The 15,460-nt window shown below is 43.2% G+C and overlaps 1 protein-coding gene across 2 annotated transcripts in view; it reads left to right on the top strand.

The window, feature by feature from the left end:
- Positions 1-214: 214 nt before the first annotated feature.
- The window catches only part of JAML (junction adhesion molecule like), a 29,880-nt gene continuing 14,634 nt past the window's right edge, over positions 215-15,460 (top strand). The window contains exons 1-4 of one of the 2 annotated variants that reach the window (XM_055423112.2): positions 215-287; positions 4,797-4,859; positions 8,333-8,487; positions 10,469-10,694. In XM_055423112.2, coding sequence (XP_055279087.1) covers positions 4,817-4,859; positions 8,333-8,487; positions 10,469-10,694 — 424 coding nt within the window. In that variant the 5' untranslated portion in view covers positions 215-287; positions 4,797-4,816. Of the gene's footprint in view, positions 288-366; positions 511-4,796; positions 4,860-8,332; positions 8,488-10,468; positions 10,695-15,460 lie in introns of those variants that run through there. The other variant, XM_088842961.1, reaches the window with a different exon arrangement.

The raw sequence follows: 15,460 nt of genomic DNA, 5'->3' as shown, positions 1-15,460 counted from the left end.
GACACCTTCAGAGGTCTGAAACATGAGGCTTGCCTCAGTAAGGTGAATTTATTACCTTGTTTTAGAATGAAAGTGTAAATAAAAATTGAGTAATAGGCCAGCTGACTGAAACGAGAACCTTAATTTGGAGGTTCCTGTTTGTGTCGCTGCAGCCACCTCAGGATGCACGCATATGGTTTGATCTGAGCCTGACCTTCTGTGCAGGCAGAAGTGTCTTCAGTCGGACTTGAGAACTGCAGTGGTGGGGGAACTGAGTGAGTTGCTTCTCCTGGTGTTCATCATCTTGGGTAAGCGCCTGCTTTGTATTTCTTAAGCAGTGACTTGAACTTTTCTCACTCGGAAGAAGGCTGGTTCTGAAGGTTTTCATTTAAACGCCATCCTTTTGGGTTGTGAGGCAATCCCAGAACTGTGAGCCTCTGCAGGAGGACTGCCATAAGGTAGTCTAGTGGGTCCAGTTTTCCTTTCTTCAGTGTAGAGTAACCTGTGTTAAGATCCTCAGAGAAAAAATCGGTAAGGTTTGCTCTTAATAAAAGAGTAAATGATGATGATGATGGTGACAAGCTTTAGCTTTTAAGTTGCCTATGGCTTTAAGTAGAGCTGTGGCTGGCTGTTCCTTGGACTCATGACAGAACTCTTCCTGAACTGTTTCTTTTCTCCCAATCCTACACAGGCCAATATTTAACCTTAAGAAGTCAGGAACTTAAACCTCCCAAGAGGGCTAGGCTGTTGTTCATGCTTGCCTCACCATCTGCATGGCTGGATCTCAGGGAAGATAAAGTAGGATGGTTTAGATGGAAGCTGGTCTAAAGGAGAGAGCAGGAGTAATGACTGCCTGATTGAGGGAAGGTGGTGAGGTTGTGGGTGGGCTAGTGGTCACTTGTCCTTACTAGGGGCAAACACTTGACTGAGAGAGAGTGCCTCTCCCTTATTTTGTCCTGTAATATTGTAATATTGAGGGGGTCATTTCCATATCCTGTGTGGTCATCTCATTGCATGAGCCTCTTTTCTGAAGATTTTTTTTTCTGTTGTGCCAAAGACAACAATTCCCTTGCACTTTTAATAATAGAAAAGGGGGTCCTGATAGTTACAACTCCCCAGGGGTGATAGAAGATACTTGCCAAGAGTTATATTGTGAAAGAACCATGAGCTCAGCTCCAAACATTTGACCAACACATGAGATAACTTACTCTGCAGAATTAATTACCTCGAGAACATGCTGGTGAGAAGATACATCAGCTTCTGGGAAGGGGGCTGGCAGAGTCAAAGATTCAGATGGAGTCCATCAAGGTGCTTAAGGTTCATCTGAGTGCTTTTGTTAGGTTTTTTAGAGACTGAGATTCATATATGTATTCTGAATTATGTATCTGAATAATAAAATTCTGAACTATATATATATATATAAAAGATTATCTATTATTTATCTATTTATATTACATGGTAGGAATTTTTGAATATCTGCCAACTAACTAGGAAACTTGAAACTCGACTCGAGTCATGTGCTTGGCCCATTTCAGTGTTTATTGATTCATCTGACCAGTGGTCGCTGGACTTTCACTCTGGGTCTCACTCTTTGCTGTGCTGGAGAGGCACCGGCCAATAGGCATGGCTCTTGGCCTCCTGAAGCTTATAGTCTCGGGGGTGGGGGTGGGGGGGTGGAACACAAGCCTTTAAGGAAACAAGCACTTAAGCAAATAGGTAATTAGAAATTGTGACAAGTGCCCTAAAAGAAATAATAGTACTATTAAAACATGTGGCTAGGATGTGCCCTGGATAGGGTGGTTTGAGAGAGGTTTCCTTGAGGAAATCACATTTAATTTGAGATGTGAGAGATGAACAGGAGTTAACTAGAGGCAGGAGGTGGGAAGAACGGTCAATCAGGGGGATCAAATTAATCTTGTTTTGTTAAATGAAGTTCAGGGAAGCTTTGCTCTAAAACACGGATTACCCTCACACGCATGGAGGAGACATCCACAGTAGTAAGGACACAGTCTCTGATCCAGAAGACCTCGGTTTGAATCCTGGCTCTGCCGCTTGCTCTGTGTTGCTAGGCAGGTCACTTCACCAATTTGTGCCTCAGTTTCCTTATGTGTAAAACCTCATAGAGGGTTGTGAGAATTAAACTGGTTAATGTGCAGAGCACTCAGACAGTGCCTGTCACATACTCTTCTCTAGTTTAATGAGTGTCAGCTACTGACTTCTAGTGTGGTGCTATAACTAGGGGGGAAAGTCTGATCCTTTAATGTTAAGAATGAGGCCCGGGGAGATGGAGTGGTTTCCCAAATATCAAAGAATTAGTTAATAGAATGTCTGATCTGGGAAGAGAATTTTTTAAAAACTTAATGCTTTTCCTATTAAGTCATTGCTTCTCTATTCATTCACACAGACTTCTAATGGTGCCTTTGAGTACTTAGGACTGAAAATGGGTATCTTCTACTTATCAGATTGTTGGCACATTTCTTAGAGTTTGTTTGAAAAAGGTTTGGGTGTGGCTCTGTGTGTCTTGAGTTTGGTGACTAGATTCAGAATCTTTTTGGAGTTGCTGGTTTCCTCTTAGAATAGAACAGTGCATTTGCAGGATGTCGAAGCTTGATTTCAATTTGATGGTTATATGGGCAGCTATCAGCACGTATCCAGTATATGCCGGACAGTTTGCCAGTGTTGTAGTGCAGTCATGGGACAGTCCTAAAGGAGATGCGTTTTGGTCCTGCCCTTGAGGGTGTAGGCAAGTCTACACTGTAATCAATGATTACTCCTCGGTGCATAGTGCGCTGCTTTGGGGCATATAGGACAACTGTTTGCTTGGGAGTGAAGGGGGTGCAACCAGCTTCCTGGGGAAAAAAACCCATCCAGAATACAACAGGGATCTTAGTTGTCCCAGATACGATGAATTAAAGTTATACTATAAAGGAAGCCCCTTACCATGCTCAGCGATGTATGTGTGGGATAAGGTGGGTGTGTCTTATATAGAGCTGGAATAAAGCACGCTGTGGCTATCTTGAGAGAGATCTGTATTTTCATTAGAAACACTTATATTTGGGAAAACTTAATGTGACTTTTGGTAGATCTGAGTCAGTGTAATTGTTACCTTCATTGTTGTAATGGATTCAAGAACCGAAACTTAAGAAGTTTCCAGTTCATTCTGATTCATCATTTGCCATTCTTGTAAAGGTAGATTCTCAGAGTCCAAAATCTCCTCTAAAGCTAATAATTCTATTTCCTATATGATTTTTAGGCTATAAAAAATAGGATCTTATATAGTAATGTTTTCTATTTTTTAAAGCACTGAAATCTACATTCTTACATCTGAGTCTTGCATCGTTTTCCCCATGTTACAGGTGAGGAAATTGAGGTTCATCAACGTCAACCTACTTTCTGCATAAGCAAGACCTGGGTAGGGCTGCCTTGAACAGCTTGACCCAGATTTTCCAGATGGAGAATTTTTTAGTGATTTTGTTTATTTATGGCTGTGTTGTGTGCTCGTTGCCATGTGTGGGCTTTCTCTAGTTGTGGTGTGCTGACTTCTCATTGTGGTGGCGTCTCCTGTTCTGGAGCACGGGCTCTGGGCACGCATGCTTCAGTAGCTGTGGCTCCCAGGCTCTAGAGCACAGAGTTGTGGTGCCCAGACTTAGTTGCTCTGTGGCACGTGGGATCTTCCCAGATCAGGGATTGAACCCATGTCTCCTGCACGGACAGGCAGATTCTTTACCACTGAGCCACCAGGGAAGTCCCAGATGGAGAATTTTGTTGATTAAAATTTGGATAAGAAACTCTTAGATAATCATTTTTTTATAAGTTGAAATGGCCACCATATACGTGCTGGACTTCCAGCAGAGCTGGTTAGGGTAATATGATGTTAATACACCAAGAAGACCTTTCCTTTCAGCAAATTCTGAGGTGGAATTACTCCAGGGTGTTAAGGGTTCAGAGATCATGGCTGAGGCCCGCCACAGGAGTAGGTCGGAGCCTAAGGCTGGTTGAATTGTGAGTCTTTGGAGTTAAGGTATTTCTGTCTTGTCAAGAAAACTGTGGGGCTTTGTAGAATAGATTTGCTTTGTAGAACAGCAAATCTATTCCCAGGAAGTGGTAGATGCAGTGAAATTTATGCCAGAGATAATAGAGATGCTTTTAAAGTACTTTTGCCCATGTACAGGCTGATTCTCCGTCTACTCAAGCTATCCTGCCTGAAAAGTGAAAAAATAAAATCTTGCCATGGACCTTTCAGGTGGCTTCTTTGTGTCATAGAACTTGGTGAATGCCTTAACTGAGTTTAAAAATTTCCCCCTTATTTGTGTATCTCCTTTCTTACATGTTCAGAATGTTCTTTGTATGTTTAAGGTAGTTGTTTTCATTTAGTTGGAGATATAGGCAGACATTTCAGGCTGAGTATCCTGTAATCTTTCATTTTTATAAAACTCTTAGACTGTAGATTGTTTAGGGTTGTCATCTCAAGGTTATCCTGTAATTATTTGCTTTTATTCTCTCGAAAAGCAACTTTCTTATAACCTTCCCTTACAGCGAACCTGAGGCAGCCCCCAAGTGACTCTCCAAACACCGCTGTGTTTTGTTTTATCATAGCAGTTACCAGCATCCGCTGTTTCTCATTCACTCATTTATGCTTTTTTCTCTCCATTTCCCTGCCACATGCAAACTGCATGTGACCCAGGACCTTGTCTTCCTTGTTCCATGCTGCATCCTGGTGCTTCAGAGAAAGACTGGCTCACAGAGGTACTCGCTATTGATTGGTTAAATGAATGAACTCCTCCTAACACTACTTTCTGATTTTTTTTTCTTTTAAGATTGAAAAATTGACAACAGCATGTTTTATCCACTGAAAGTCATCCTGATGCCAGTGTTACTGGGTAAGTAGAAGCCAAGGGACCAAGGAGGGTGTTTGATTTGTTTCAAGTCTTATGTGTGTTCAGAAACCAATTTTATGTATTTTCATTTCCCCTTGCTTTGCTGAAAACGGAAATCCCAGCCTGGAACTTGATAGTTTTGTTGAAACAGTTGTTTTAGAAACCAGGTAGCAGACTCTTTCTTGGAAAGCTGAATATTCCTCTGTTTCTATTAGAAACAGAATGCCTTTTGGTTCTGACTGGGTGTTCCACGACCTTCCTACAGAATGTGAAGAAAGTTTCTCACTGGCATTCCTGCACTTTTGGCTGTTATCTTTAAAACCACAGCTTGTTGCAGATCAGGAAATGAAATCATCAAAGAGACTCCCTAAGATCCTGTAATTGTTTTCCTGCTTTAGCCATGCCAGCCTTCTCGCAGTTCCTCAAATGCACTGAGCTCTTGCCCAATTTTTGATAGTTTCTTTTGCCTAGTGCCTTCTCTCCCCACTTCACCCTAGCAAGCCTGCCTAAGCTTTCAGTCTTCCCCTTAAGCTCTGCTGCTGCTGCTGCTGCTAAGTCACTTCAGTCGTGTCCGACTCTGTGTGACCCCATAGACAGAAGCCTACCAGGCTCCCCTGTCCCTGGGATTCTCCAGGCAAGAACCCTGGAGCGGGTTGCCATTTCCTTCTCCAATGTGTGAAAGTGAAAAGTGAAAGTGAAGTCGCTCAGTCGTGTCTGACCCTTAGCGACCCCATGGACTGCAGCCTACCAGGCTCCTCCATCCTTGGGATTTTCTAGGCAAGAGTACTGGAGTGGCTTGCCATTGCCCTTAAGCTCTACTTCCTTTTAAAAAGCCTGCTCTGGTTGCCTCCGTGAACCGGGTTGGAGTCTCCTGTTCCTGCAGTGCTCAAGGCTGCTGCTTCTTGCTCATCTGTTGTCTTTTCACCCTTTAGCCCCTTCTCTCTCTCTTTATCCCATGGATATAGCTCTGTCAGAAGAATAAATTAATTAGGTGCTTTACTCTCATGACTTTTAAATTTCTTTAAAAATTTTTTAAAATTTCATTTTAAAATTTATTCTATTTATTTATTTGGCTGCATTGGGCCTGAGTTGCAGCACTTGGGATCTTTAGTTGTGGCATGTGGGATCCAGTTCCCTGTTGAGGGATTGAACCTGAGGTCCCTTCATTGGGAGCTCAAGAGTCTCAGCCACTGGACCACCAGGGAAGTCCAAAATTTTTTATTTTATTGAAGTATAGTTGATTTATAATGTTGTGTTAATTTCTGCTGTGTAGCAAAACAATTCAGTTATACATATATACATAGTTTTTCATATTCTTTTCTATTATGGTTTATTGCAGGATATTGACTGTTGTTCTCTGTCCTGTACAGTAAGACCTTGTTGTTTATCCATTCCATTTTTCTCTTTTTTATGAGCTTTTTGGACTTTGCATGGTGACCTAAAGAATGACTCAGCAAAGTACACAAAGGACTGGTCTTTGCTTTAATTCCAGGCAACATAGCATTTGCATACACACGCAGTTAGACACGTGCAAGCACAAGAAAATAGTCCATATTAGAGAAGTTTTTTCACCATGGAATCAGGGTTATAATAATCTCAGGGGCTTCCCTGATAGCTCAGTTGGTAAAGAATCTGCCTGCAATGCAGGAGACCTGGGTTTGATCCCTGGGTTGGGAAGATCCCCTGGAGAAGGGAACAGCTAGCCACTCCAGTATTCTGGCCTGGAGAATTTCATGGACTGTTTAGTCCATGGGTTTGTGAGTGACTTTCACTTTCACTCTCTTTTCTTTCCAGAGATGGGTGAAGCAGCCTGCAGCGTTTTGCCCTTCCATCAGAGACTTAGCAATCTAACCCCTGTGGCGTTGCCTGGTGACACTGGGCGATCGGGACTGTATTCCTTGATGGAGAGGTTTTCCTCCTCTGTAGAAAGTCTTGATTTCTTCAGTTATTTCTGTACAAAGGCTGCTGGTCAAACCTAAGCTTCTCTCCGCTTTGCTTGCTGCTCTTACCTTCTCGCAAGCTCATTTGATTCTGCAGTTAGCACTCTTCATATCACATTGTATAGCTTCTTATCCCTTTAACCACACTTGAAGCTGCTCAGTTCTTCCTTATAGGAAAATTCCAAATAATTTTTGGAGGTACTTTTGATTTCTTTCAAAATAATTCCCTCCAGAGGGTGGCGAGTTCATGTTTTCTTTCCCATCTTCCCCACTGTGTGTGCCTGCTGTTGGGCAGGAAGTTAACACTCTTCTCTTGGGACAACAGCTTGGATGGAGAGGCTGGCGCATTTTCTGTTTATACCCAAATCCATTCACTTGGCTCTTGTTTGATGGGAACTGGCCAGCATCTGATTGTGTCTTGCTGTGGTTGTCTCTTTGCATAGAGCATGTCTTGTGATAACAGAAAAATCCACGTGATGGTTTTCTCTTTAGAAATGGTTTTCTCTTTAAGTGAAAAGGAAATTACTTGAACAGTGGGCAGAGATTGGAGGGGTATGATGCAGACTAACCCCTAGAGGCTGGGAAGCCAGGCTGAGGGCAGAACTGGAGGGGCAGGTGGGGAGAAAGCAAACAAAGGAAATTCAAGGGAGAAGTCGTGCTCTGTACTGACCTAATTACAAGGATCTGCACTACAGCCAGAATCAGCCAGCACATTCAGAGATAAGCTTTTGTAGAGGAACGAAAAAAGGAGAAAAACTGAGGGAAGCAAAGTTACCTGTGAACTGGCCTTTCAGTTAGGGGACTGGTGGGAAACTAGGAGCCAGACATCATTATCTGCTTATAGGTGTCTAAATTCATGACCTCAAGGGAGAGACTTCAGGGTTTCTCTTCTTTCTTCTTATTTTTGCTTTTTTTTTTGGCCCTGCTACGTGCCTTGTAGGATCTTAGTTCCCCAACCAGGGATTGAACCTGTGCCCTCAGCAGTGAAAGCACAGACTCCTATCTACTGAATTGCCAAGGAATTCCCTCTCTTCTTTCTTTAGAAAGGAGATTTCAGGGATGAAGACTAGAAAAGAGGGAGGGTCTAGCTAGGAGCATTGGACAGTATGAAGATTGTAGAAGTCCTTTGACTTGAGCCACGTGGGGGAACCACAGGGTATTTTTCTTACCCTTGGGAATGCCACGTTGGGTTGAATTAAAGGCCTCTGAATACTTTGTTCACATTGGGTCATCTGGGGAGGGAAGATGTTAGTTGCTTAGTTGTGTCAGACTCTTTGTGACCCCATGGACTGTAGCCCACCAGCCTCCTCTGTCCCTGGAATTCTCCAGGCAAGAAGAATACTGGAGTGGGTAACCATTCCTTTCTCCAGGGGATTTTCTTGACCCAGAGATTGAACCCGGGTATCCTGCATTGCAGGCAGATTCTTTACCATCTGAGCCACCAGGAAAGTCTGCATCTACTTGGAGATTAATACTAGTTTTTGTTGTTGAGTGTGTTTGTCTGATGATGTGTCTCTTGCCTTTTGCTTTCTCTAGGTTATTCCTTGGCCCTGAATGACTTGACTATTTCCGCCATGGAGCTAACAGTCCACGTGGGTGATTCAGCCCTTCTGGGATGTGTTTCAAAGAGCACAGGAGAGAAACATGTGACCAAGGTAGACTGGATGTTCTCATCAGGAGAGCACGTCAAGGTAACAAGGAGGAAACCCTGCTGTGTATTAGAAGCCCCTGGCCAGTGGTGTCAGAATGTGGGGAGAGGGAGAATCAGGTCATCCCGTGCCATGAGGTAGGGTTTCAGGAGTTGGGTTCTGGAGCTCGCCAGAACTCAGCCTCCTCCTAGTTTAATCTCTTGGCGGTACACAGCTGATTACAATCAGCTGGGAAAGTTACTCAACCTCTCTGAGCTTCACTTCCCCATCTGAGAATAATGGTAATACTTACTTTTCATGTCATTGAGAAGCTAATGGGAGACGTACACATAAAGATCTTTTAGTTTCTTTTCTTTCCTGTTTCTCCCATTTGTGGAGTAGCTTAGGTGGGTGGGAGGGGTAAGAAGAATGAAAACACATTGGTCTAGACAAAAAGAGTTATGGCCCAGGCACAGGAGTGATGTCACAGTAATCTTTCAGGAGGGTGGAGATGCTTTCCGCATTCTGCTGATCCATTTAAGTGCTGGGGAATCATCTCTTTCTCCTTCACGGCTGTTCAAACTGTTAGGATTGGCAGGTTCAGCATGGCTGAGTGAAGGAGCTCTTTGGATTAGCAAAAGTGTATGAAGCCTCATCTGAGATTCTGTGGAGATATTTGTGTATCGGGCTCATTTGTGAAATATGCTCCAAGTGATGTAAGACTACCAATAAAGTCCTAAGGTTTTCAAGTGAAATATTGTTTCAGTAGCTCAGAGCGTGTTATTTCCATAATGTTACTCTCACTGAAATTTTTGTTACTATTTACTTTTTTCAAAGATTTTTTTTTATTTTTTGCTGCAGACCATTTTAAAAGTCCTTATTGAATTTGTTACAATATTGCTTCTGTTTTATGTTTTAGTTTTTTGGCCCCAAGACATGTGGGATCTTAGTTCCCTGACCAGAGATTGAACCTCCTCACCCTCTGCATTGGAAGGCAAAGTCTTAACCTCCTGATTGTTTATTGTTATAAGAGGGGTATACCAACCAGTCCATTCTAAAGGAGATCAATCCTGGGTGTTCATTGGAAGGACTGATGCTAAAGCTGAAACTCCAATACTTTGGCCACCTCATGCGACGAGTTGACTCACTGGAAAAGAGTCTGATGCTGGGAGGGATTGGGGGTGGGAGGAGACATGGACGACAGAGAATGAGATGGCTGGATGGCATCACCAACTCGATGGATATGAGTTTGCATGAACTCTGGGAGTTGGTGATGGACAGGGAGGCCTGGCGTGCTGTGATTCATGGGGTTGCAAAGAGTCGGACATGACTGAGCAACTGAACTGACTGAACTGAACCCATGGTCTAAGTGAAAATAAGAATTCCCTATAGCTCCTCCCCCAAGTCTGAAAACCATTTCCTTTGATGACTGCTTCTCATGCCTTATGATGTGCTGCCTGGAGGAGGGTGGAAAGGGAAGGGGTGACAGCTAACATGGAAGGAATTCTTACAACAGCCAGTCTGTAGGGTTGCATTTAGATGCCATCGAATCCAGGGGCCATGGCAGAACACAGGGAGGTACTTTTCAAAAGTTGTGAGCTTGTGGAATTCCCTGGAGGTCCTGTGGTTAGAACTCTGTACTCCCACTGCCTAGAGTCCAGGTGCAATCCCTGGTTGGAAAACTAAGATCCCACATGCCGTGCAGCATGGCCAAACAAACACCAAAAGTTGTGAGTTTGAATCCCCAAAGTGATTTTCAAAGCAGGTGTTACATTTTACCTTAAACTGTAAGAAATGAAAATGTGTCCACCCTGTTTCTCCAATTGTCTTTGTCTAATGGAAGCCACAGAGTCTTGTGTCAGTTAAAGTATTGTCTGGCACACTCTTCTTATTCTTCTTCTTATTAATTGGGTACCAAGTACTTCTTTGATCCTGGTGGTGACGATGACTGTGCTGCCTCCTTGGAATGGGGGCTTTTGAACCCAGACTTCTGGGTCTGGTGCCATGGGCTTGAGATTTCCTCTGATGTTGCATTGCCCTCCAGGATGAGTACGTGCTCTTCTATTACTCCAACATCAGCGTGCCTGTGGGGCGCTTCCAGAATCGCGTGCGCTTGGTGGGGGACATCTTACACCATGACGGTTCCCTCCTGCTCCAAAATGTGAAAGAGACTGACCAAGGAAACTTTACCTGTGAAATCCGCTTCCAAATGGAGAGCCTTGTGTTCAAAAAAGTGGTCGTCCTGCATGTTCTGCCAGAGGAACCCAAAGGTAACATGAATGCTTACTCAGAGAAGGGCGAAGGACAAGAGATGTGGTGTGCCGAGAGGGACGTGACCTGATTTTGTCGAGCAAATCCCCGTCGGTGGGCGAGGTACTCACCACGAAGTGAGTCCTCAATAAATGGTGCTCACTATTTACGACTAGTTTTTTAAAGTGGCCCATAGAGGATTGAAAAAATATTATCTGCTTATTACTTTTGGCTGCTCTGGTCTTTGTTGCTGCTGGCGGCAGGGGCTGCCCTCTGCTTGTGGTGTGCAGGCTTCTCGTTGAGATGACTTCTCTTGTTGTGGATCATGAGCTCCAGCGCCTGGACTCAGTAGTTGTGCTGCGTGGGTTTAGTTGCCCCGTGGCATGTGGGATCTTAGTTCCCAGACCAGGGATTGAAACTGTGCTCCCTGCATTGGCAGGCAGATTCTTAACCACTGGACCTCCAGGGAAGTCCCAATGGTGCTCTTTAAATAAAAAGAATGATGATCATTATTTTATCATTAATTTAAACATATTTCATCCTTATGAAAATTCTGTGAAGGAAGTATTGTGTTCTCCTTTTCAGTTTATAGACGTGTTAACTGAGGCTTAGAAGTTTCAGTGACTTGCCTGAAGACATATATTTATTAAATGGCATATCCAATACTTGGACCCTGGAACCTCTGTCAACATAGTTCATGTTCTTTTCGCTATACCCTGATACTCCCCATAAGTTTTGCAGATTGATGTTGTCTCCATATTTTGTAGGCAACTATGTCAAGTGTTCTGGGGGATATGAGCAGGTTTCCCTAACTTCCTAGGACCTCATGTTCCTATTTATAAATAGCTTCAGTAGTTTGTTGGTTTTAAAAAACATGCTCTGTAGAACACTCAGGGTCCAAGGGACCTGGGGGGCCACACAGAGGGTGAGAGCAAGGCAGGCGGGGATAGAGGACCTCGTCACGCCAGGACCTCAGGCTTCCACCTCCACTACAACAGAGTCCTTTTCCTTTTTTCTGTCATATTCTTGGACTTCCAGGTAAGATTTTGTTTGAAGAAAGAATTCTGCTGCTTTAAAAAGTTTGAAAATCACAGAATTAGGTATACTCTTTAAATGTGTGAAATGGAGACTTCGCTGGTGGTACAGTGGATAAGAATCCACCTGCCAATGCAGGGGACACGGGCTTGACCCCTGGTCCAGGAAGATTTTACATGCTGTGGAGCAACTAAGTCTGCGCCACAACTGCTGAAGCCTAGAGCCCATTTTCCGCAGCAAGAGAAGCCACGACAGTGAGAAGCCCGCACAGTGCAACTAGAGAGTGGCCCCGCTCTCCACAACCATAGTAAGCCTGCACACAGCAATGAAGACCCAGTGCAACCAAACATAAAAAAGTGAAAAGACGAAAGCAACAACAAAAAAGCGTGAAATGGAAGCACTGTCTTTGTCCTCAGGAGAGCTTGCTGTCTAGTGCAGGAGCTGGGATCTAGACGCCCCCATGCCAGCTTGCTTAGGTCTGTCCTTTCAGTGAGCTCTTTGGACACCCAGCTCTCCTCTCTGGTGAACCACTCATCACACCTGTTCAGCTGTGTCTCCCCTGGCCACCTGCATCTGTGTTCTTGGTCCCATGACCAGCCCCAGGCGCAGCACCTGGCACAGAGTACACAATCAATAAACATTCGTTGAATGAATGAAATCCTTAGGCTAGCATCTCTCACTTGAATCTGATTTCTAAAAAAATGACACGGTAGAAGGAATTGTGGAAGGTGGCTTCTGACCTCACTCCTAACTTCATATTAATACTTTTTATCAATTGCATTATTTTCTTTTGATTTCAAAGCTAGGGCTCTCCAGGAAGAAGAAAAGAACCAGCTACCTGTGTCTCCCAAGGATTATCTTTGAGTTACCCCTTTCTTCTTTGTTTTCTGATACTGGCCTTGAGAACGCGCAAACATGTCCTACAAAATGGTGCCTTTTCCTGCTTAGAAGAGACACAGAGGGAACAAATCCAAAGGAGGCAATTTTAAGAGCTGAGTCCATGGGAGTAGGCTAGAGCAATTTTGTGGGAGGCAGATATTTTCCGGTAGCCAGTGGAACAACTTGTATTTACTTTTTCCTTTCAGTCAGAGTGGGAATAGCTCTGGGTGCTATTGCCTGGTGGCCATCTCCTCCCGCGTGGAAACTCATGTGTGGCTTCCTCCACGAAGTTTACTCTTCAGTTTGTAATTTTTCTGTCTTTCTACTGCTTCAACTCTGTTACTCGTAGTTCTTATTTTAAAAGCTAGAGACAGTTTTTTTTTCTTTTCTGTCTCTCTCTTTTTTTTTTTTTTAAAGAATTTGCTTCCTTATATTCTGTGAAAGGATTTTAAGGCATCTGAATGTGTGTGTTCACAGATTATATAATTACACTGTATAGATATATAATAGTTAGAGATGTATAAAGAGAACAAAAAGTAATTGTTACTCAAGCATGAGCATATTATTTCAATCATGTGACCTGTATTTTTAAGATTCAAAATGGAATTAAAGTTTTCATAGCAGATGAATTGCCTGAACAATGTTTTGAGTTGTTCAGGGAGAGAAAATACTCCTATTGAAGAGACTCATGTATGTGGTAGGTGGCATAGTAGGTGAGCTTTAGGTGACTTCTGGATCCTAACTTCATTCAGTTCAGTTCAGTTCAGTCATTCAGTCGTGTCCGACTCTTTGTGACCCCATGGACTGCAGCACGTCAGGCCTCCCTGTCCATCATCAACTCCCGGAGTTTACTCAAACTCATATCCATTGAGTCGGTGATGCCATCCAGTCATCTAATCCTCTGTCGTCCCCTTCTCTTCCCTCCTTCAATCTTTCCCAGCATCAGGGCCTTTTCAAATGAGTCAGCTCTTCGCATCAGGTGGCCAAAGTATTGGAGTTTCAGCTTTAACATCATTACTTCATTACTCTAGTTATTTTTATTCTATTCTAATCTCTTCTCAATTTATGAAGGTCTGTGATACTAGAAAGTGAAGGTGAAAGTGAAAGTCGCTCAGTCGTGTCCGACTCTTTGAGACCCCATGGACTATACGGTCCTTGGAATTGTCCAGGCCAGAATACTGGAGTGGGTAGCCTTTCCCTTCTCCAGGGGATCTTCCCAACCCAGGGATCAAACTCAGCTCTCCCACATTGCAGGCGGATTCTTTACCACCTGAGCCACAAGGGAAGCCCAAGAATACTAGAGTGGGTAGCCTATCCTTTCTCTAGCAGATCTTCCCAACCCAGGAATTGAACTGGGGTCTCTGGCATTGCAGGCAGATTCTTTATCAACTGATCTATCAGGGAAGCCCTGTGATACTAGAAAAAGCCCACAAAGGTCCACCTAGTCAAAGCTATGGTTTTTCCAGTAGTCATGTATGGAGGTGAGAGTTGGACTATAAAGAAAGCTGAGCACTGAAGAATTGATGCTTTTGAACTGTGGTGTTGGAGAAGACTCTTGAGAGTCCCTTGGACTGAAAGGAGATCAAATCTGTCAGTCCTAAAGGAAATTAGTCCTGAATATTCATTGGAAGGACTGATGCTGAAGCTGAAACTCCAATACTTTGACCACCTGATATGAAGAACTGACTCATTGGAAAAGACCCTGATGCTGGGAAAGATTGAAGGCAGGAGAAGGGGATGAGACATGTGCTAAACACCTAGGTTATCACCTAGTCATTACAATATTTTGAGATATCCATTGGCAGGACAGAGGATGAGATGGTTGGATGGCATCACTGACTTTATGGACTTGAGTTTGAGCAAGCTCCGGGAGTTGGTGATGGACAGGGAAGCCTGGCGTGCTGCAGTCCGTGGGGTTACAAAGAGTCAGACACAACTGAGCGACTGAACTGAACTGATGATACTAGAAAGGAGGGAATATAATGAAATAATTAAACATCCATGTTTTAGAATCACATCTGACAGGCTTTAAATTTTAATTTAGAGAAAGTTCCTAATATTTGAAAGACAAATTTCAGTTGTATGGACAGATTCCTTACAAATAAAAATAATGTTAACTTCCTGTACTTTTGCTCTAGAATCAGCCATCTTTCCACTTACGTGAGGTGGTAACAGTAAAGGGAGTGAGAACGCATGGGCTTTGTTTTCACTCAGGCCTGGGTGTGAGTTCTGCTCTGCCTTTTACTGGCCATGAAGCGCTGAACTCATTCAGTTTCTTCCTCTGTGAAATGGGAGAATAACAATGGATATCTCAAAATATTGTAATGACTAGGTGATAACCTAGGTGTTTAGCACATGTCTGGTGTGTTGAAAGAATTCAGAATATTTAGTTCTTATTATTGCATTTAAAATATAGGATTCAATTCTTGATATACTCATAGATTTAGAGGGCGTTGCCTTCACTACTGATACTCTTTGGAGTGAATTTTTATTACTTCCAAAATAATTTCCTCCATAGAGTTCCAAGTTCATAATACTTTCTTTTGCTTTCCTCCCATTGTACATCTTTCCTGCTGAGTGGGAAGTTAGTGTTCTCCCAGGGACACAATTCAGATGAAAAAGTTAGCTGATGTACTGTGTTGCTTTGTGAGCTTTGCTCAATGCTCTTTTGAAGGAACTCTGTCCAAATAAGACCTAGACTTGTGTCTTCCTTAAATACCATCCTGCCTTTCATCTCTTGACTGATTTTGTGGTTGATTTATATAGAGCACTGTTGAAAAATCAGAAGCATCTTTCTAATTATTCTCTTTTTCAGGGACTTCTTAAAATTACAGAAGTAGTAAACATATGATGGGATCTGCTGTTTACACAA

The sequence above is a fragment of the Moschus berezovskii genome, chromosome 14 (genome assembly GCF_049115385.1).
Source record: "Moschus berezovskii isolate FMDL1 chromosome 14, NW_MosBer_1.0, whole genome shotgun sequence".
Lineage (NCBI taxonomy): Eukaryota > Metazoa > Chordata > Mammalia > Artiodactyla > Moschidae > Moschus > Moschus berezovskii.
The sequence above is the reverse complement of the archived record's forward strand: the minus strand, read 5'-3'. Positions and strand labels throughout refer to the sequence as shown.